Source organism: Neopsephotus bourkii, unplaced genomic scaffold (genome assembly GCF_033783945.1).
Source record: "Neopsephotus bourkii isolate Nb327-2 ecotype Australia unplaced genomic scaffold, CSIRO-AGI_Nbou_v1 NB_1825, whole genome shotgun sequence".
NCBI lineage: Eukaryota > Metazoa > Chordata > Aves > Psittaciformes > Psittacidae > Neopsephotus > Neopsephotus bourkii.
This window is the reverse complement of record NW_026902298.1, coordinates 12,553,917-12,576,936: the sequence shown is the minus strand read 5'-3', so window position 1 is coordinate 12,576,936 and position 23,020 is coordinate 12,553,917. Positions and strand designations below refer to the sequence as shown.

Genomic DNA, 23,020 nt, shown 5'->3' with positions numbered 1-23,020 from the left:
ATGTTCCTTCTTCTCACAGCTGGATTCCCATGGTACCTCTCACTTGCTAATCCTTTTCCCAGGCATCAGAGACAGAACAGGTGGGGATAATAAAACTTAAAGCTCCTAAAACATTTCATCTCTCTGAAGCACTGTATAAATATTAACTAATTCCCTAATTGAAAAAGAGCATACCATTATCTTCAGTTAACAGATAGGCTAAACAGACTGAAAAGAGTACCACAGCAAGCCACTGGAAAACCCAACAGCTGGAAATCAGGACTTCCTGCCTCCCCAGGTCAAGCTTAAGGTGCAGTCAAGTGCACAAGCAGGCAGCAGTAACAAGAACCCCTCAAGCCAGGAAGCACATAGATTCAATGCTCGTGGGCTGTAAAAGTCATATCACTTTAACAGAGCCCCTGTGGGAGGTCACTCACCATGCGGTAAAGATGAATGGCTTTGCGCATGCTGTCCTGGAGCTCGGATACCACGTGCTCACACTGCTCTACGCTGATGCATGATCCTGAAGGGGAGGAAAAATAAAAACCCAAAGTAAGGCACAGACGCACTCCAATATCTGCCATCTCACAGTTGGGTACATAACCTTCCTTTTGTTTAATATATATATTTGAAAGACAATATGCACACAATTCTCATTCAATTTATACGGCTGATTTGAGCCAATTAAACAGACAAGTTCTACATAAACTTTCCTTCATACCTAGAGATGCTGCTTGTTTCAAACATTGCTATTTTTCCAGTCTTTAGCCTCTCCAAAGTGAGCAACAGTTTTTCTCAGATCACACAGTTAAGGACAGCACAGATTACCGATGCCATTCTCAATGACAATTAAAGTCAAGTTTGAATAAAGGCTTCCAGTAGCAAAAGGGACTGATTGGAGGAGTCTCTAATTTAGCCTCCACCCGGTCAGAAATCTACACGCTTTCCCTCACGTATTCTCCACACAGGTACAATAAAGTGTACCGCTCAGTATACAATTAAGTGCTGAAGATGAAGGATTATACTGAATTATCACAGTGTTCTCTAGTGAGGACTGAGGTCCAGAGGCATGTGGACAAACAAATTCAGTCACAACAGAATCACATTTCTGAGCAACCCAGAATATGCACTGCTGACACACTGTAATTCAAAGATGAAAAACAAAAGCAAACAACCGAAGGCCACCACCTTCCGCCTACCCCCTATAGACATTATCCCAAAGCATCATTTTAAGGCCTGCAATGTTTTAATAAAATAAATACTTTCATGAGTTAAACCACAAACAAAGACACAGACACCCACACAGTCTGCAGTTAACTTCAGTTTGCAAAGGCCTGGACAAAGGCCATTCGACTTCCTTTAGTTAACTAAAACCAAAATTTGGTCACATTAGCACTATTACTTCTGCAATTCTAAGAACATTGGCTTTGAATTGGCTGGAGGGGACCTTAGCTGATTTTATGAATACATCTAGATGTATAAACAAACGTTACCTAGAGGAACATCTATCTATACATAAACAAATGCATACAGAAGAACAAAGGGGCATGAATAAATCCTTCCATCTGCAGTTTTTGTTCCCAGATCACCCAGCCTTGTAGAGTTTGAGCGCAAGTGGGCTTCAGCACAGTCCAAGATTCTTGCCTTTTTTTCACCCTTTCTTCTTTCTGTCTGCCCTCCTCCCTCTTTTTGTTTTAAACCCAGCTGTTTCTTCTCATGATCATTTCTGGATTTCGCCTCTGATCATGCTTTTTTATGCTGGTCTCCAGCTCTGTGAGCTGCCAGGTTACAAACATAACATAAACGCTTGAGTTTTCTGCCTCTTTGGTGTGCACAACAGAGCGCTTCAGAAATCAGCAAAGAATGTTAAACACAACAACAGTATTAAGCACATCTATAGCATTGTAAGTTTAGATGTCAAAATGCTTTAACAAAAACAATTAAGTCTCTTATCTGCGGCTGTTATACAGGAAGGAAAATGGAAGGACAGAAAAATTAAGTGGAAACCCAAAGTCACAGAGCAAGTCAGAAGCAGAAGAGGTCTCTGTCAACCCTACAGTTCTAAACTGCTATTCTACGATATGCAGAAGCCACAGTGGAAGTTTCAGATGCTCTCGCTGTTCTACAGAGCAGCTATGCTATAAGAACAGCAGGTCCTCAGACAAAACATCACATTTCCTGTTCTATGGGACAGTGTGTCAATCTTAGGCATTTGATCCTTCTAGAAATGCAAAACGAAAAATAACAGGGCACGAAACCCATAACTGTGCTTAACCATTGTGATGAATGGTGGAGCAGCCTGGCACCACAGATAGTAATTGATCAGGGGATTAGAGAGGTATCCCTTCACAGATATGAGTAAGAACACCACAGCAAAAGGGATTTAAACTGTGCTGTGTATAGCCCCTGAAGGTACAAGGTACCAGTGCAGTACTTAACATCCAGCTTCCTACTGCACGACTCAGCTCAGTGTTTCAGGAAGGTGTATTTCCAAAAGAAAAAACTCTGCCAGTGTCTCTGCCACTGGCCTGGAGGGCAGGATTTTTGCTTCAGTTTGAAGTTACCTGCTAGTTTGCATTTGATTGAAGTTTTCTAAACCAGGGCCTGTAACAGAGCCAAGAGCTGTTCTCAGCAGGTAAAAGAGTTTCCCTGAAACTGACATTAAACTCTGTTCTTTATGCTCAAAGCCAAAGCTTAGGCCTGCACATGTTGCATGCACAGTCTGCAGATATTCCTCAAAGCACAGAGACTTTCTCACTCTCATGGGTCACTACAGCAAGGAACTCACCTTGGTCAAGCCTTACCTTATGCAAGACAATTGTATGCAAACCCTTCTGAAGCTCGCACACTTGCACATTAATAAAGTAAAGCCTGAGCTGCCTGGCATAACCACTGTCACTGTTATCTGTGCTTGCTACGTTTAGCTAGCTCATGTTGGCCTGCACCTTCATCTGCTGGCCAGAAACGCTCAAAGAGGGGCACAGGGGATGTGATCTACACATTCATGGGGATTCCCAGCACATAAGCTTTTAGCATTGACCTGAAAGAGGTTAGAGCCCCTACAGTTTAATTGTACATCTGCAGACATGAGTGAGCTGACGTCTACAAAACATTCAGCTGAAAACAACTTTCAGACATAAGACCCAGAGAAAATGGAAATTAAAGACTGAGAAAAAGATGTCAGGTTGAAGAAGTGTCTCACCATTGAGGGTATGGCTTATGGAACGAGACAGGTGCAGACAGGACGAGACAGGCCAGAAGCTGGACGTAAAGAAATGTGATGGGATCGTGAGGCGGTTCACAAAGACAGGAGACAGAAGGGGGAAGATAAGAGATGGATATCCATGCACACCTGAGACCTGTGCCAAGGCCGTTATAGATGTAGGAGACCTCGGCCTGATGGGGTCTAGTGGGCACAGTCCAGGCTGGGTGTCCAGCACACAGGCGATGCCAGTGATCTGCTCCCTGCTCCTGGGCAGTGCGCCCTCAGGAGATTTTGGTTGCTGGCTCTCTGACAGTTTTGGACTAGTGACTCCTGGCTCATCCTGGCAACCCATCCTTGAGACTGTGCTCTCCACTGGGCTCTCCTTAGTAGGTCCTGTTGAAACCTCTCTACCAGGCACCAGAGACCCAGCAGTTAGACTCTCCTTCTTGCAGGCTCGGACCTCAGGAAAAGAGGGCTTCTTTTTACAGGCCCCAGCAGGTGACTGTGGAGACTGTGGCTCCAGCAGGGTTTTTGTTTTAGTAGTGGGTGAGAAGGAGGCCAGGGTGGGTCTATCAGGCAATGGCTTGGGAATGTCAAGAATCAGATGTGCTCGGTTTGATGATGCCAACTTGCTGTGGAAGGACTTGGGAGATGAGCAGTTTACAACTGGCTGAAGTGCTGGCTTCACTGGAACATTTTCTTTCACTGGTGGCTTCATCTTCTCAGCATCTGCTGTGGAACTAAGCTGTGTTTTCTCTGCCACTGGAGGGCTAGTCCTCCCATCTGCCAACACTTCAGAGGAGTAACCAAGGTACAGATTTTCCCCTACAGATATGCTCCTTGACATCTTAGCCCGGAAGCTGGTTGTGGGGTTCATGTAGGACTTGGGTTTTGCAGCCCTGACATCTTTGGCCAGCAGAGCACCAGATCCATCCATCTTCAACATACTGGCTGATAACACCCTGCAATTGTTAGGTCTGGGATCCTTCTCAACCTCCAGAAGAGTCTGAGGACGTTGCCTGGCAGAGGATATCACTCCAGGGCCCTTATCTGTAAAAATTAAACAGACAAACATACCAAAAAGAGACAAGAGCCTGCAGTGAATTCCAAAATCAGAAAGTAACAGAGCTGCTCCAGCCTCAGCTCAGCCCCTGGGAGAGATGTACAGAACCACTACTCCAGGTTAATATCATCAAGCCTCAACAGCTTTCTTTTTTGCCCATGCATCATCCTGCTTACCTGATAAGAGAGACTTGTTCTTAAGTGTACGACCAGAAGACCTCACACCACTGTAACCATTAACTGAGAGGCCAAAGGAAGCAGGCAAAAGCTTACTTATGATGTTGTGGTGATAAGCTTTATTTTTTAATTAAAACAAACTGAGTGCTTATTGATGGTTCATAAGTTGATTGTTTCAAAAGTGGAGCTCTTTCATACAGAGGGCATGGATACAGTAAGCTCCCTATTACTGTCTCCTTCCCTCTTTCTTTCCTTCCCACCCTGGGGAACTTCAGTCTTGGCCTGAAGCAACCACCCACAGCAACAGAGAATTTCTTTACACATAGTTCATTTCACCCTTGGCATTGCTCCTCTCACAGCTGCCAGACAAATATCAGAGACTGATAATTAGGAGACCAGCATCTGCATTACAAGTTAAAAATATCTTCCAATGACAGGCTAAGAATCAGAAGACTCTAGAAGCCTGCAGCTCAGAATGCAGAAAGACATAAGCTTCAATTGAATCTATAGTCAAAGCTCAAATCCCCATTTCATTCTCAGGTTTAGACCACCATCCCAACCTGTGTCCTTACCCTCATGAACGAGGTCATGAACTGACTGTGCCTTTCTCATCACTGCATTCACAGGGCCTTCTGGAAAGGATGCAAGAACCCGTCCAGGAGCCATACCAACTCTGCTGGCCTCCAAAGCTGACCTCCGTTTTTTCTGGACATGAGGAGCCCGATTTGAATTTACACCCTCCAGCAGCTGGTTGTTCTCCAAAGCATCACTAGGCTGGCTGCTGCCATTTTTCAAGAGATCTGGTGTAAAATGACTGGTCTGGGTTGGCAGCTCGATGGGCTTTGAATCCAGTATCAGATTTGACGAAGAGAGTGACAATCGTCTAGAGAACATGATAAAGAAACCGCAGTTAAAACAAGTAAATGTAATTGCCCTGGACAAACAGGCACACACATTAAGCCAGTTTCTCTGGGATAAAGAGCCCTTCCCTATTTGTTTGTTTTGAGGGTTTTTTAAATCAAAAATGCCTTAGTCTGTTACCACTTTATCCTACCCAGCCCAAAGCACTGGTCTTTAGGCATTTGACGTTAGGCTGCACAATCACATATAGTACTGGGTCACTGTTTCCAGGGAGAACACTGTGAAAGGTGAAGGCAAAAGAGAAGGAAAAATATCAGGCAGAGGGAAGACTGGGCAAAGTCAGGTCTTTTCTCCCAGCTCACCTTACTAACAATTAAACCTTTTGAATCCTAAGATAGCCTAAGAGGAAATAATTATGCTTTCCTAACATTATGAAAGCATAATTACCAGGAAAGCTGGTCAGTATCTTCAACAGGAAAGCCTAATTTCCTTTCTCTCCACTTCATACAAGCACAGTGGGCATACTTCAGAAAGGAAGCGACTGTCAATCTGGCATCTTTGAACAGCTGAAGTGATTAAAAGCCCAGAGGTTTTAATAACATAAAACTACCTCTCTTGTTACATCTCTAGAGCACCAGTGACTTCCTTCGCTCACCACTGCAACTCTCCAGAAGCTTACACATTAGCTATCCACTGGCTTTCTTCCCAAACATACTTAAGGTCCCAACACAAGACAGACTAAGAAGCACTCCTGACAGCAGCAGCAGCAGCAGCTGAATACAGCAGTGAGAAAAAAAAATCCCTGACATGGTGAATCCAGACACAGCTGGTAAGCCACAGAAGATATACTTAAATCTGCTCAGTCCTATACAGTGAAACTACTTTGAGCCAACATCTCAGGTTGTCATTTATGGGGAATAAAGGAATATTTGTTTAAAACATTTATGAACCCAAATCAATCAAAGTATTTATCCCATTTCTTGTTTGCTTTTTTTGTTTGTTTTGTTAGGATTCCTTTTAAACAAGGGAAACAGCTTGGAGAGGCCTTTTGGGGTGTTTTAGGGTTGAGGTTTTATTGGAAGAATAATAGCCCCGTGGAGCTATTATGAGACACCATAGCACTCTGTGAAAACATGGGACTGAGAAACAAAGCTGAGTAAGAAAGGACTGCAAGACAAAGGCAAAGTTGACGAGCCTACTTTCATTGTCCAAGCTGAATGAAATGCAAAAGAATGAAAAGAGTATAGTATAAACAGTAAAGAGTAAATTAGATTAGGAGCAATTCCTCCAACTTAATCAATTCAGGCATTAATAATGAAACAATTAAGTACACTGTTGAAAGAGGAAAAAGGACAAAACAGCGTTGCTGTAGGAAGAAACATAACAGCTGAAGTGACACAGGATGGCCTGTCCAAATCACAAGGGTCTGCAGCCAGCCTGCCGGGTGCTATGCTAACACTTTTCTGGACATAGGCACACCAAGAGCAGAAGTTTGCTCAGCTACTTTGATGCAGGGCCTAGCATAAGACCTACTCACATTAGGAAAAACAGACAAACACTCAAAACAAGCAGAGCCATACCTGAGAGCCGGGGACTGGGAAAGAAAGCGAGAGGAAATGCTGAGGTTTTCACTTCCTTCCAGATTCCTACATGAGCCACCTAAAATTTTGGTTAAAGGGGAGAGAAAAGGGAGCAGTTTAGTTACAGAACAAACATTCTGACACATGCCTTTTCTTACTGCAGAGACTAGCAAATGCTCCCCCATATCCAAGGGGATTTTCTGAGCTAAAACCACAGAGAATGAAATCATTTCACATTGCCTTTGCTTTCTCTCTTCTACTTAGATTACTGTGCCTTAACTGCTACTCTCCCTAAGGGTACGCCTCCTCCTTTTTTGCTTCCCTTTGTGTCCTATCCTGCCTGCAGGACTGTGAAGAGCTGGCATCAAGCAGAAAACAAACCAATCAAAAGAAGAAAATAAACTAAAAATGAAACAGAAACCAGACAACTCACATAGATATTGCTGCTTGCAACCATTATCAACTCTAAAAAGAAACGCTTTGTGCTGGAGTTGGCCGATAAAGACTAACCAGCTTCTTTGCCACTCTGATGTCTCCTCTTATTCCCTCCCTCCACCCAGCATTTCAGCCTTTTCTTTTGTGACATTTGTTATGCCTTAACAGACCACTAGAGGCCACTACATGTCACCTATGGGGGGGTGAACACACAGTATAATACCTTCATACACAACTAGTCCAGCGCTAAGGGAACGTTTCTTCAGGATTCCATGGACAACCCTTAACCCAAACTGACACAGACCCCAATCTCATCCACACAGACTTACACACAGAACGATGGAGTTAACATGTCACTTTTCTTTAGGCCTCGCTATACTGGCTCCCTGTTTTTGCCCTCTTGTACACACAGCCACAAAAGCCTAGCAGAACTTACAGCCTCATTTGATTTATATAGGTAACAAATCTGGAATGCCGTCCCAAATTCCGCCCCCCCACCGAGCAAAGAGCTGTACCTTTTCCATCAGTGCTGTCCAGGCTCCCAAAATGCTCCTTGAGGAACTTTTCCTGATCATGCATCTGAGGGATTTCTCCCTCCGGCATGCTAGTAGCCACGTCCTCCTCTCCTTCCTCTCCCTCCAGGTCTGAGATGCCGTCCACACTGAGTGGCTCCGTGCTTTCAGAATCTGGGAAAAGGCAAAACACCTCAGTGCTGTAACAGCATAATCACAGTAACATTAGGCAGGGTAAGAAAACAGAACCAAAACCCAACATTCAGCCAAGATGCTAAATCAAACCTAGAATGTTAAAGCAAATGTCAGTCAGCATTAATTCTCTAATCTACCATATCCCATAAGCAGCATAGCCTATAGGACAATCAATACTAAACCTGCCTCCTTTATCTAGGCAATGTAAAAGAAAACCAAAGATGCACACAGGAAGTGCACTTTAACCAACTCCTGCTTCAACACTGGCTTCATTGAAGTGCCTGTTGAAATGCACCTCAATCTTTACAGCAATACTAGCAAGATTAATAGGAGTGTGACCTCAGTTCAGCTTATTAAGAGGATTAAGTATTACAGATCAGGATAGAAACTGATAAACACAGCAGAGAACCACCCCAGCAAGGTCCTGCAGTGTTCAACATCATGTATAATCACATTTGTAATGTCTCTGCATCTTACCTTCGTTTGGATGGTCTGGGCTGGACAGACGACTGCTGCTGTAATCTACAGAGCAGGCACTGTCAGGACTGTGTTTGTCTGGGCATCCATTACTGTGATAACCTCTATTTAGCTTCCCGTGGGGCAGTGCTTTTACCTGGAACTCACTACAAAAGAGATGGGAAAGATACAGCACTAGAAGACATATTTGTTTTACACGTAAAGAAGCACATTCTAATTTTAATAAGGCCTTACCTGTGTTAGTAACACCCTTGATTACAGAAGTAAGGCTTTTAAAGAGAAAAAGTAGTTGATTTCTCTCATCATTACACAGTATGGGTTTTGCATTTCATTAAGCTTGGACAGTGAAGTCTGACTTTCTGGGTGTTGTCAGTTTCCCATGACTACCAGGCACCAGGATAGCACTGCCCTGGCATTATTTTCAGCATAGGTGAGGAACAAATAGTAGAGGTCCCCGCAGTGAAGAAGGGACTAAACCCAGGCCTATACCTGCATGCAACAAACTCCAGTTTGCCATAAATTTGAGCCCTAATACACAATTTTTTCCATATTTATGACCTGCTTCTTTGGGCAACTTCTGTGTTGCAAAATAGAGAAGACTGTGAGTTCAAGCACGACTAATTCACTGAAGAATGTCTTACAAAAATACAACGGTGTGGGACAGGGTTCCTGGTTTCTTTTGTGACTTCATGAGTCTTACTTTGTCAAATGACAACAGCACCATTCTTTTGGCTGATTTTTTGACTTTGGTTTTCCACTTCATGAAATCCGTTGGTTTCAGGTGTACTTCAATGCAAAGGTAGGATGCAGAAGTCACCCAATGGAACTGAATGGCAACTACCCCTCCCAGTTTGCAAACTCTGTCCAGTCTGTATCATCACCACAGGGCCTCCCTTTCTTACCTGACGGAGCAGCACATGGGTCTGCTCTGTCCAAATGTTATCATAATAGAATTAGAGATGCAAATAAAGAGAAACTAGGAGAAGCCTAGCACCTTCAGCTGCAAAACCTTGGCATGCACTCTTGCATAAAAGCCTGTCTAAAGCTGGCAGCTCACTCTTCGTAACAGAGCAGAAGGAGACAGAGGAATTAAACAGCTATTTGCATCAGGTTAAGAGGGGAAGGAAGATTAAAATTCAGGGAAGGAAAAGAAAAGGAGCACAGGAAGAAATAGGATATTAAATGAGATAAAGCTAAATGAGAAGAAACAGCAGCAGAAGAAAAAAAGTCTCTGCTGTCTCCAGTATCCTTTTCAATTCCATCTATGTCATGCAAGCCACTCTATTTCCCACAATAGGGTCATCACATAATACATTTGTTAAATTCTTGCCCAATTAGGTTTGAAATTCTCATGAGTAAGTGTCCTGTCAGTTCTCCTGCACGGACATTTCACTGCCATGTACACATCACTGTTGGGTTTTTTCCCAGCTTCCAAGTTTTCCCTTGATTATTTCAACCCAGATAAGGGAAAAAGCAAAAAGGCTGCTCCAAGTTGTTTATTCAACAAAAAACCTTGGAGGAAGCTACTAATGTGCAGTTTCCTCAGAGAAAAGATTATGTTAATGGTGCCTTCTTAGTTTCAGATTCCATTAGTATCCGGCTGGCATAAAGCTCTCAACTAAACATGCCTGACATCAATCAGGCAGTAAGTCAACTCATCCAAGTTACCACACAAGCTACAAGCAAACTAAAACAGAAGCATCTAAGCCATGCACAGCAGAGAGCTTATTTTTAACCTGCTAGGGTCTGTGGGATGGATTTCATCTTGCTCAGGGTAGATTACACATTCCTCACTCTCAGAAGGTTCCAGTTCCTGAGAGAAAATCCCCTCCTCACAGGACACAAGCCGAATCATTTGGGGTCGCACACAAGACCGGTTATCTTGGGGAGGTACTGAACTGTCAACCTGGTTTTAAAAGAGAAAACTGGATATTAACAGTGCTTTTCCTTAAGGCAGCAAGTGTTGTGCAGAGCTAGAAAGCAGGCATTACAACATTGAATATGATCAGAAATCTGACAACAGCAAACATAGCACTCCTATGACTTTCCTGTTCCTTATTTACTGAACTTGACAGACTCCTGCTGTAGTTTCCTATTTTGTTTCCTGTTTGCAATCCCCTAGAAGTCCCTGGTAAAGTACTGAACTCCCTATCCCCCTTTGACCACACATCAGGAGTACAAGCCATGTGGCAGCAGGTTCTTCCATTACCTTTTATAGGCTGATCAGACATAATCTAGAGAAGTCTGTGGGCCACGGCTGAAAACCACTGATTTACTGCATGCAACAAGCCCAACCCTCTTCTCAGTCATGCAGTTATAAAGGAAGGAAAAATTCTAATGAAGTTAGGCACCAGGACAGATTGCTACTGGAAAACAGCATTAGCTTTCTGAAGTATGAGTACACATTACCTGCTGTGATCCATTGATACAAAGATTAAAGAGAACTTAATAATCTAGCACAACCCACAGCTAAGGGCGTCATATGAGCCACATTTCAGTGGCTACTGGTCAAGAAACTGCACCCCAGCAGAGCGAGCTAACAGGTAATCAGGGACACATCTGTAATTCTGAACTCAGCTTCTTTTTTCCATAATCAAAGAGCTAGAGGAAAACATGAGGGCTTCCCTGTCATTGGAAAGAAACCTTGATCCTAAGATGGCAGAGTCACACACTGCAGGAGTACTAATTACAACAGAATTATCTAAATAAGCTTCTCTGAAGGCATTTAGAGCCACCTCTAATGATATGAAAAATGTCATCAAGTAGTAATATATGCAGGTAACAATAAATAGAGGCAGGACATATGCACGCAGAGTAGATTCACCTCGGAGTGGTAATGCCCTTACTTTATTGACGTGCACAGGAAGATCCGCCTGCTCTTCTCTGTCATCCCCATTGCTGTTCTGAGACAGTGAGTCTCGACTTGGAGAACGGGAAACAGAGAAAGACTCCAACTGACGCAAGTCAAGCATGGATTTCACAGTCATCTCTATGTTGTTGGTTGGCTGGGACCAGCGCCCACGCTGCCGAGGCATGTTGCTCATCGGTGCCTCTGAGCGCTGGATTGCTGCTATCTCTTTGGCCTGAAGGAAATTCAAAGACAGGCTTAGGGATGGAGCTTTCTGCTTATGGAAAAACAGGAGAGGAAACACAAGACCCACAGAAAGACACAATTATGTCCATCTACATAAAAGCTGTCTGTGAGACAGCTTAAAGTTCCTCCCTTAATCATAAAGCATTAAGTAAAGATGATAATTCTGTTGCTGTTTCTTGTATAAATGAACATTTAAATGCATCACTCAAATCCAAGAATATGCTCAGCTTCAGTATCACGTAAGATTCAGGCCACAATAAGGGGGCAAAAGCATAACAACTGATGGAAAGATACTGATGTAAATATCCCAAGTGATCCCTGTCTCTTGAACTAGGCTCTGCTTTGCCACCCTCTAGTCACTCTTCACAGAGAGGCTTCTCACTGGTTTCCCACCACAGCTGCACCTTTCCCACCAGGGTAAATGAAGTTATTAATCCCCATGGGAATTTCTTTTCCTGTTTCACCATGACAAGAAACACAATTTGAAGGTTTAACAACTCACCCTCCTCATTTCCCAGTGGGAAAGGCTTCTTGAAAGGGTAAGGTCTGGATCTGGAAAGGTAAAAAGATATAAACCTAGCTGATATCCTTGACCAGCAGTCCAGCTTTTTAAAGACTTCTTATCTCATTTTTCCTCAAAGGCAGTATTCTTACACTTTTTGAACCAGCACGCACTGCTAACACATGCTTTCCTAGACTACTACATAATATTAATGGAGGTGTACTGTTTTACGTAAGATTTTTCTTACTCAGCAGACCCACTGCAGAATCCTTGCCACAGGGCAATGGTCCACTAAAGCCTTAGGAAAACCTGTTTCAAAACACTAATATCAGTGGTAAAAATACCTCCAGTCAGCAATGGTAATCACCATGGTGAGTTTTATCTGACATATCCAGAACCCTCCATGAGGTACCTTTTGATTTCTGTGGATTCCTAACAGCTTGTATACCCAAGCCCAGGACACTAACTCAGATTCTGTTTGGCCAGGTGGAACTAGCAAGAAACTTGGTAACTTAACAACTGATCTCTAATCAGAGAACTCCAAAATGTATCCCTCTTCAGACACAGGGAAGGGCAACTCGACCTTTCCCACTGGTATCGATCCATCTGTTTCTGTCTTGGTCTTTCTGTCCATACCTTGTTATCCCTAAGACAGTGTTTCACCTCCCACTTCACATTCATGCCATTTTCCTCCATCTCTGCACATGCCCCTCTCCCATTTATACCTGAGTCTCTGTCAGTGTTGCAGCTGGACTGAACATGGAACGACTGCAGCCCACGCAGCTCATCTTCATCATTCCCTTCATCTTCACCATCCTTGTCGCTGTCTGATGAGAGTGCAGGCACAGAGGACAGGGCAGAGATGGACTCATGCCTGGGAAGCAGGAATTGGAAGAAGTATTATGGTCTGCCTCAAGAACTGCCCACCACTTCAGTCCTTACACCAGGTACTACTCCACCTTACCTTTGTAAACACTCAGCAGGCTGCCTCAACTCTCCCAAAGAGTCCTTGCTCTAGCAAACCCCATCTCTCAGAAACAGGGCAAGTTAAACCCTGCATAAAGGTGTGTAGATCCTGCCACAACAAATCGCCTCATATGTGTGGAAGGATGGCAGAAATCAGAACAGAAGAAAACAAGTCTGAGAAAGTCAAGTGGAATGAAGCTTGACCTTCTGTATCAGACCCGGCCAACTGATAAGGTCAAGATAGTAAAGGATATTTGAAAAGCAAAAGTTTTTATCACCCTTAAGCGTTTCCATTCTGGAACTGTTCCACACATCAAAAATGTCATAGAGATACTCCCTGTTTGACAGCAATTGGGTATATGGCAAATTACCATATAAAAGACAGGTTCATATCAAGGATTGCACCAGGCACAACCTGAAGGCACAGCCCACACATGGTAAGAGCTCCGTGCTGCCTTTTTTAGCCTTCAAACACAATGAATAATGTAAAACATATTTTGGGAAGATCTTTAATCAAAGTAGATGAGACAAGTGTTCCCACACAGACCTCAGAGGCACTCCCAGCATAGAATTCCCTAATACCAGTCAAGGATACTCACCAAACTCTACCTTCCCTCTTTCTTCTCTTCCCCTTCAGTCAACAGAACCAATTGAACTACCCCACTTTGGACAATACTTGAACAAATGAAGAATTCCCTAACAAATTTGAGTAGCACCCGCTCTACGGCTTTGAGCTAAAGTGCCAAACTCATCATTAGTGACATTTATAGGATATCACTGGTGGGTGTTGAGTGCCAAGCATTATTCATGGCATAAAAATAGTTCATCCACCAAATACAGAGCAGCCTGCTGAGGGACTGACTTCTGCAGCTGACAGATAGCAGGCAGTATTGAAACATGGTAAGAAGGAGTTAAGGAATTTTTATCTTTTCTCTTCCCATGCAGTGCAGAACATTCATTTCCATTTTATTAGGAATGGCTCAGCACTCACTGCCCAACCCTTTCATAGGAGCTTTGAGGTGTTCTGCCAGAAAAAGAGTTAAACAAACAATTTCATGTTGGCTTTCCTCATCTCCTTTGGACATTCAGTTTGTCAGTCTCCTCATCTCTCCTACTGTCTCCTTATGTGTCCATCTTGTCGCTCTCAGGTTCTTGTGTCTAAGCAGGGGAATCCCAAGACAGTTCAAGCACCACAGTACATTTGAAGTTATGCCCTGTTTTATCCTATAATGTATACTAATTACATTTATATATGGTAGGAAATACTAACTTTGTATCAGTAACTTTGATAGCATCCTTCTGCTTGTAAGGCACTGGCACAGGGTGCCCAGAGAAGCTGTGGCTGCCCCATCCCTGGCAGCGTTCAAGGCCAGGTTGGACGCAGGGGCTTGGAGCAAGCTGCTCTAGTGGAAGGTGTCCCTGCCTGTGGCAGGGGTTGGAAATGGATGAGCTTTAAGGTCCCTTCCAATCCAAACCAATCTGTGATTCTATGGTTGTTTGAGGAGTTTATTGAGGAAGAAGGGCGGGGTTATTAGACATTTTAATAGACATCTAACTGGTTGAATACCTCACTATGATGAGATGATATGACAAGACAAGGTTAGGTGTTTACTAAACTCCTGCAAGTACTGTCATTGGTGTAAATGGAGAAGGGAGGATTGCTATCAATGTAGTTTGTGTTACAAATAGAAAGATGGCCTCTGTCCATCTTGTGACTGACAAAATTAGTAAGCAGGGTGGGGAGGGTAATGTTCTAATATCCTAGGAGCTGAGTAAGAGAATGTAAAACAGATTTTGGGCGTTTTTTCATATCTCACAGCAAGTGACAAATTATGAAGTCACGTGTTTGATACAAATGTAAGGTTTTTCTGCATCACCCCTGCAAAAATGTATGCTCCCCTTCCACACCTTCCTTTTTACAACTCAAATATGCTTTCCAAACTCAGTCCTTTGACTTGAGCGGAGATAAGCGAATGAGGTTTTCAAAAGGACCTTGGGCCCACGGACTTGCAGCTGAGATACATTCCTGAAAATGAAATCTAGGTTAGCAAGGCCTTGAGCGTTCTAACTGTTGTGCTTGCCCAAGTCAATCCCTCAAGTCGGGCTTCATTACTTTCTCCTTTCTTTCCCTGCCTTCTTCTATGTACTTTGGCTTTTCTTCTAAGCCCTTCTGTTGCACATGTCTCCATAACACTCTTGTTCACAAGTTCTTCTCGTTCACACTTAGATGGAAGTCAGAGTAATGCAGGATGAGGTTTCAAGCATGGAAACTGCTTCCAAATAAGCACCACACAAGAGCAGTTTGAAAGTGAAGGATAAGGGCTCTGTGTTTTGCTGAATTCTGGCTGTGTGCTCAGCCAACTCTAACAAAGCACCATTTTATCAGAGTGAATGTTTCAGAGTAGCTATTCCAGAACAGCATGTACATACATGTCCAATTCTCACCATACATGTGACTGACTCAGAGCAAGGATTTTGGTTCTTGTTCTTGTCTTCTTCCTTCACTAAGGAACTATCTCATTTTAGTACTAGGCCTGGATCTTGATCTGTATGGATGAGCACAGTCAGTTGCTCAGCTTCTAGTTCCTGAAGGATGTGCCAGAATGGTGCCAATGACAAGGAAGGACCTTCAGCTACAAAGTCTTCAGGACACGTATACCGACTTAAAGGTGCCACAATGCCTTTACAGAGTTCTGTATAAAGACATCTGATATTAGGTACTCTGTATTCTTCTGAATACATGTCCTGAATGTCCTGAATTCAACCCTTCTTTCTTAAAACAAAACAAACAAGAACTACAACTATCCATTTAAAGAGGTATGTGGTCAGCATTCCGCATTCCCACTCTGATCTTGTGTAAACCCTCAGGTTTAGGGGCATGTTTATGAAATTGTACATGCTATGTGGTAGGGATCACTAGCAGACTGCTCCCCCTCTCCCCCACAAATGCCTAAGGGCTTAAAAAGAAAGTCACCCTGCTCTTCCCCACAGAAAGATCACAGTGCTGCTGACTTCAGAGTTTCCATGATGTTTCAATTGCAGTAGTTCAGCACAGACTCAGGCAATACTTCTAATTCAGCACCAAAAGCCTGCCCCATTCTGAGTCCTGGAAACCACACAGCTTTCCTGGACTGGACCAAAGCCTCACTGACAATTTGATAAGGAGTTCTTCATTCCAAATATATCTGACAGCACACAGTGCTTCTTCAGCATGCACATAAGTTTGAGACAATTTAATCTGGACAACATTTCCATCTCCTGCTATTTATATTAGAGTTTCAATAAACCCAAAGAAAAAGTGACTTTTAAAATTAAAATTAAATGCTCAGTTCAAACATGACTCTAAGCCCTGCAAACATTCCACAGGCCAATCCATTTAAAACTTCCCTTCCAAAAATTTGAGACAAGCTTTTCTAAACAATAAATGCATATTTGGATCAAAGTCAAAATCCTACTAAAAGGCCTTTACATGGCTCCTTCTCTCAAAATACAAATGCCTCAAACCCAAAACATACTAGCAATATCAGCTGAGTACAAGTTCTATCATCCTGAACAATCAAAGCTCCTCATTTTCAGCAGATGAAAGAAAAGGACGCATCTGATTATCACAACCAGAGGGTCTCAGGGGTACTTTGGAGAGCTGTGGGTCACACAGGTCAGATTACTTCCAAACTAATCCAATGTCCTGTAAAGGCGAGTCAGAGAAATCCTTCAAAGGAGAAACTTTAGTCTCTCTAGGAGTTTTTGAAGAGAGGGAAGAAAGACAGCTGGGACTCTTTAATTTGGAGAGAAGGCTGGATGGAGAGAGGTTATGATAAAGGTCTACAAAACCATGGGGACTACAGATAGCTCGATGCAGAACAACAGTTCACCAAAGCTCACAATAATGAGCTTTCAACCAAACCAGGAGAGTGGTTAAACAGAGACAAAAAAGTAGTCCTTTCCACAAACTGGAGTGAACTCCAGGAACTTGTCACCAAAAGGGACTGCAGAGGCAGATGCACCTCCTAACATCCCTGATACAACAACTGAGCATGAGGCAAATGGACCACATAGGTTCGTATAGCAAAGCTCACAGTGTCTCACCAAACACCATTTTCCACTGCCAGCATCACAGGCAGAACACTGGCCTTCTTGAAGCACTGGCTTGACCCAGAAAGGCACCTTCTCTGTGTGTTTACACCCCAGCTGTTATTCATCTGTGCCAATCCCTGCCCTTCCAGTCACAGCTGGACAGAGACAGCACTGTCCTGAATTGGAAATCTTCATCTCCCCACTGGCTCCTCAGCTCAGTTTTGTTTCCCCAGTATTACTTTGATTATACATCCTATTGTACACCCATGCTATGGATCCAGCAGAATGCATTACTTCCCCCCCAAGTTCTAGCAATACTGTTCTAGGGAAAACCTCATAGAACAAATAATATCTCACCAGGCAGGGTGCTGTCTTATACTACTGTTGAGTCCTTTTGAGACAACAGTTTAACACCACAAGATACAACCCAACTCTCTACTGCAACCTAACACAGACTTTGGAAACACAACCAGAACTAGTACAGGAGATCTAGAAAAACCAATCTTACTCAAGTTCACTAGATTCCTTTCTCCCACCTCAGTAATGCTGGTCCAATAGGCTCCTCCTCCATCTTCAGTCCCAATCCAAAATGCTCTGGAGTTATGTCTTTGCTGATCTCCACTGACCACAGCAGTCACTCAAAACTGAAAACAAGCTTTCAGAGCTGACCAAACAAGTAGATTCCAGCCTTGCAAAGAGGTTACCAAACGAGTTTAATAAAGTTCTGGGCTTGGTGTGGCAATAACACCGCCCTTCAGCAAGCGTCTGTGACGGAAACAAGTATCACCTAATGTGGAAAGAGGACTGGGATTATCTGTCACAGGCTGAGCCTCGGTAGGTTAGGGCTGCAGCTGCTGGAATAATGGAGAGTCTGCTATAAAAAGCACATTGCTTGACAGCTCCAGAATTCTGGCTAGGAAAAAAGGTTTCCTGAGTTCTCCCTGCATCATTACCACAGGCACTTATTAGACAAGACTCGTTTGAAGAATGAGCAGATCAAGGCTTTCCCAAAAGAAACTATGCAGACAGACTTGTTCCAACATTACTTGCTCGCAAAGGGAGTGGAAAGGTCCTTGTGATACTCAACAATCAGTGTGGTAAGTCCTCCATTGCTGTGGCACTTTCTTATCCAGAACTCAATTTGTAGTCATTTATAGGAGGAAAAAAACAATTGTGGGATATAGCATCAAAAATATCTGCATTCATCCTTTTTTCCCCCACTTTGATCCCGTATCAGCTTGGTCAGGACTCTCTCCTGCGCTGCTTACAGTCAAATAAGTCTCAGCTACTTACTAAGTACAGAGAAACCAAATGCATTACACTAATAATCCATAATTCCATCACTTCTGTTCTGGTTAAGACAGGGTCTGTGTTTAAGCATCACTTTTTAAAGAAAGGTCACCAGATAAATTTAGATCTATTCTGTTTGTGGGTTGTGGTAGTTTACTTTTAGATATGTTCCTGTCCATGGAAGGGGGTTGGAACTAGATGATCTTAAAGGTCCTTTCCAACCCTAACTATTCTATGATTCTGTGATTATCAAGCAAAACTAATATGATTTAGCTGCCAAGAACTTTCCCCATGGAAATTACTTTTATCTTTATTATTTTTATTATAATTAGTTTTAGGTGACCTTTCCCAAAGCCTCCAGAAAACAGTTAACAGAGAAACAGCACAACTGAAAGGACTTTTCCAGAATTGTGATCGACATGGCAAACTCATGCAGCTCACAGGTACAGAGTCAGTACTGCAGAAAACAACCTTTAAATTGCATTCAGGCTAGATCCAGAGAAGTTTATTCATGAAGAAGCAAGGCTTCCCTGGTGGGATGCTGTGTAGCAGCCACAGGACTGGCTAGGTAAACTGCTTATTAAAGTTTCTGACCACATCATTAAACTAAATTAAGACACAAGGGGCACTGCATACACATTTCAACCAGTGAAGCAACACTAAGTAAGTCTGTCTGGAAGATCTATCTCCAAAGAACTGGGGCACAAAACCCATGGCAAATCCAACAGAAAATAAGAGAACTTTTGGAAGACGCTATCAGTGATGACTGCAGAAACCTTACAGCTGAATCCCAGGGCCACACTTCGCACATTCAACCCTACAGAGCCAACCACCTCCTCTTGGTCTGCTCTGCTCACCTCCTGAGTCCAGCGGTCTTGTGCGGAGGAGACTTTTCTGCCTGCTTCCCTCTCTGCTTCATGTCAGACAGTCGCTGCCGCATGTTGATGGTCATCTCTGAGCTCAGACGCCAGATGAAGATACAGCTGAAAGAGGGAAAGGTGAGGCTGAGGTCAAGTCTCAGTTCAGTTCATTGCTATTATCACTTTCCACTGCAGCGGCCAACAAGAGCCCTTCTGTCTGTGGTGGGAAGAGACACACAGAAACTCAATCCCATCACAAGCCTCATGACAAAAGAGTAAAACCTGCCTGGCAAAGACTCCCTGTGGGCGAGAGCAACTGCAGAGATACTTGCACAGCCTCATTTCTGATCCTGCACCTTTATTTGACTATCTGACCAGCTGCTGAAAGAAATGCCATAACAAGTCCCTCCATAGTCAGGAGGATAAGTAGAGTCTACAGATGTCCATAACAGTGGCTGAGCAGCAGCCTCTAATTGCAACTCCACCCACAGGCAAGCCCTTCCTAATGCCCACCAGTCCCATGGGGTCTCTGTGGTGTAATCACAGTTAAGCTGATGTGGAAGTACTTTCTGCAGCCACAGTGCTCCTAATATTTTACATGGACTTCCTCCAGCAAACTTCTAAGGAATTTGACTGAATTTGGTCAGTGGATTCAAAAGCATTTGGGAGCGGGAAACAAAGAGTGTGAGCTCACTGGTCTCATTTTTTTCAGAAATCTGGCAAAAAAAATATAAATTCCTTATCACATTAGAAAATAAATACTGTATCTCATCTTCAGCTGCTGCAAAGTGAAATGACAAACATGTCCTTTGAAATTTAACCTCAGTGCTAACTAATTCTTTTCATCTCACCCATCTTTCCTGTCTAGCTGGGTATACTTACACCGATGTAGAAACCAGAGATGGTGCTTCTGCTGTCACTTACAGAATGGTTGGGGTTGGAAGGGACCTTAAAGCTCATCCAGTTCCAACCCCCTGCCATGGGCAGGGTCACCTTCCACTAGAGCAGGTTGCTCCAAGCCCCATCCAACCTGGTCTTGAACACTGCCAGGGATGGGGCAGCTACAGCTTCTCTGGGCACCCTGTGCCAGCGCCTCAGCACCCTCACAGGGAAGAGCTTCTTCCTAATGTCTAATTTAATCTCCCCTCCGGCAGTTTAAAGCCATTCCCCCTTGTCCTGTCACTACATGCCATTGTAAAAAGTACCTTTCCAGCTTCCTTGTAGGCCCCCTTTAAGTACTGGAAGGCTGCTATAAGGTCTCGGCTGAGCAACCCCAGCTCAGCATGTCTCCATAGCAGAGGTTCTCCAACTCCCCAGTAATCTTCATGGCCTCCTCTATACTTGCTCAAACATCTCCATGTCCCTCTTGTGTTGAGGACCCCAGAGCTGGACACAGGACTGCAGATGGGGCTCACAAGAGCAGAGTAGAGGGGGAGAATCACCTGCACCATACTTTGGAATCCAAAGACGATTTACTCCGGTTCTTCAAGACCCATCAATGTCACCTTACTTGTGAATACCCAATTCCTGCAGGAGTTTTCAATGCAGGGCTTTCCCTTCTTCCTTGCTAGGCTGTAAAAATTCATTTGCTCTGCCAGTGCAGACCATGAACAGTGACCATGAACTCTGGTTTCCCTGACCTGAAGCACATGCCAAAAATGCCAGGATCCTGAATACCTGCATCTTCTACAATTTTTCCCTCTCATGAGAAGCCATTTTAAAAGGTTTTTACTTCCCCACCACAGAAGTAGGAAGCAGAAAGCCCACTCTGCAGTCTGTGCATGTTTTAATGAAATAGTAAAAATTCCCTTCTTGCCCCCTCTGTGACAAAGCTCAGGAGCATCACCCCAGCTACTGAAGTCAGACACAGAAACACTTCCCATCAAAGGTGGTCATGCTGTCATCCTCCTGCCCCAACTTTTGAGCCAGGAGGAAGTGGTGAAGGGCTGCATCTGGGAGTTATGGCAACCTGGGGCAGCAAAGCAGCAACTCTCTCAAACATAACATCAACCCTAATCTGCTGATGGGAAAATACAGAAAAGCAAGAAACAAAATTCAGAAAGCAAATCTGGCTTATTCCTTTATCCCACCCCCACAGCCATCAAACCTAGAGATAAGCAGCAAACAGCATGAACTTGTAAATACATCAGCATTCAACACAAAGCTCTACAGAAGAATGCTCCCACCTACTCCTTTTGCTGCTATTTCATTTTTCCCTTGCAGTATTTTCCCAGTCCTTGTGCCCTTCCTCATCTCTTTCTACTCAGTTTGATTCTTTGCATGTGCTGCTACATGTGAACAGGCTATTCTCCCTGCTCTCCTCTAAAAAACACATTTTCTCATCAACTTAGAGCAAAATTCTTCATGAATCCTTTCCTTACTTCCACCTCTCCACACCCTTAGTGAAGAAAATGACCCTTTTGCTCATGGAAATGGACAACAAGGGAATATTGCACTAAATCACAAGCACCAAGGGACCTCAAACCTTCCATGTTTTGGAATTTATTAGAAATCCACAAGAAAATGGCTCCTCCTCTGCAACTTTTCCCCTGATCTATTCACACACATGAAAGGTAAAGAAAGAGGAAAATGAAGTTATTTACTTTTTCCTGAAAGGCAGAAATAACCAACTGACGTGATTTAAGGTGATCTATTGTATGGTCTGTAACAACTCACTCTCTACAACGCTTTTTCCAGTTCCATTGTGTTTTATTATTAGAAAAGAAATAGAAAGAGAGAATCTGGGTTGCTCTGACCTTGAAATCGCACTCCAGGAACCAACTTCCTCAAAGGAAAAAACGCTATTCAGTTCAGCTGATTCCAGTAGCAGGTGTACTCACCTCTATGATCATAGGTATATCACCGTGTATGGTGAGCTGATTTAGCCCACCAGATCAGCAAAAAACTCAGCTGGGGTGGGGGTGGTTGATGTAGTGACCTGAATCAGGTTAATGAGGGCTCAGTCCCCCCACAGCTACTTTGGGTTTTGGGGAAGAGGACCATATGGACATGAGCAAAGAGTGCAGACAAACCTCTCCCTTTTGCTCCTACACAGGCTCATTCACCTGGTGAAACCTCACCAACAGGACCACTGCAAGAAAGTTTTGGCACCACTGATCAGAATGTCATAAGCTGCCTTACATCACAGGCCTGAAGGCTGGTAAGGAAACAGGCCACAACCCTGTCTCCTTGCAGGGAACAGTACCTACACTCAGAAAACCACAGGGGAAGTACACCACATGGGCGTCTTATTCCATGAAAGGATAATATAAGCTCTGTGAACTTTGCCAATGGCATGCATTTAGGATTCAGAAAGCTCTGAGGTTAATTTGGAATTCATAAAACATCCCTCATTTAAAACAAACAAATAAATATTCTAACTGCCTTCAGGACACACATTAAATCTAGCGTTAGATGGCATGAGCTGATAACACAAACAAGCAAACCCCTCTTACCTGTCACCAGAAACAGAGATCAGGTGTTTGCAGTCATTACTGAATTTCATCCCGGTTACAATCTCTGTGTGAAATAAAGCACCAGAAAACAAAAAAAAACCTGAGTTATTGCAAAGGACAGAAGAGCTCACCAGCCAAACAGCCCATCTGCGCTTAGCAACTCAGATTCTGATTAAAGCCAAACTCCACAGATCGATATGCCCCAATTAGCATAACCAGCTAATAATGAACATAGGCTTGAAATGGAAAGGGTATCCCACAGTAAAATATTACAGAATAATAATAGCCCCTGCATG

At 43.5% G+C, this 23,020-nt stretch overlaps 1 protein-coding gene across 5 annotated transcripts in view; it reads right to left on the bottom strand.

Moving 5' to 3' along the window:
• Positions 1 to 23,020, bottom strand: part of MAPKBP1 (mitogen-activated protein kinase binding protein 1) — a 96,122-nt gene that overhangs the window by 1,528 nt on the left and 71,574 nt on the right. For 2 of the 5 annotated variants that reach the window (XM_061343798.1, XM_061343799.1), the window contains exons 20-31: positions 22,725 to 22,788; positions 19,267 to 19,392; positions 12,805 to 12,953; positions 12,080 to 12,129; positions 11,330 to 11,566; positions 10,220 to 10,389; positions 8,484 to 8,629; positions 7,815 to 7,985; positions 6,865 to 6,943; positions 4,996 to 5,306; positions 3,182 to 4,234; positions 417 to 502 (exon numbers count right to left, since the gene is read on the bottom strand). In XM_061343798.1, the coding sequence (XP_061199782.1) occupies positions 417 to 502; positions 3,182 to 4,234; positions 4,996 to 5,306; positions 6,865 to 6,943; positions 7,815 to 7,985; positions 8,484 to 8,629; positions 10,220 to 10,389; positions 11,330 to 11,566; positions 12,080 to 12,129; positions 12,805 to 12,953; positions 19,267 to 19,392; positions 22,725 to 22,788 (2,642 nt within the window). The remainder of the gene's footprint in view (positions 1 to 416; positions 503 to 3,181; positions 4,235 to 4,995; positions 5,307 to 6,864; positions 6,944 to 7,814; positions 7,986 to 8,483; positions 8,630 to 10,219; positions 10,390 to 11,329; positions 11,567 to 12,079; positions 12,130 to 12,804; positions 12,954 to 19,266; positions 19,393 to 22,724; positions 22,789 to 23,020) is intronic. The other 3 variants (XM_061343800.1, XM_061343801.1, XM_061343802.1) reach the window with 2 other exon arrangements.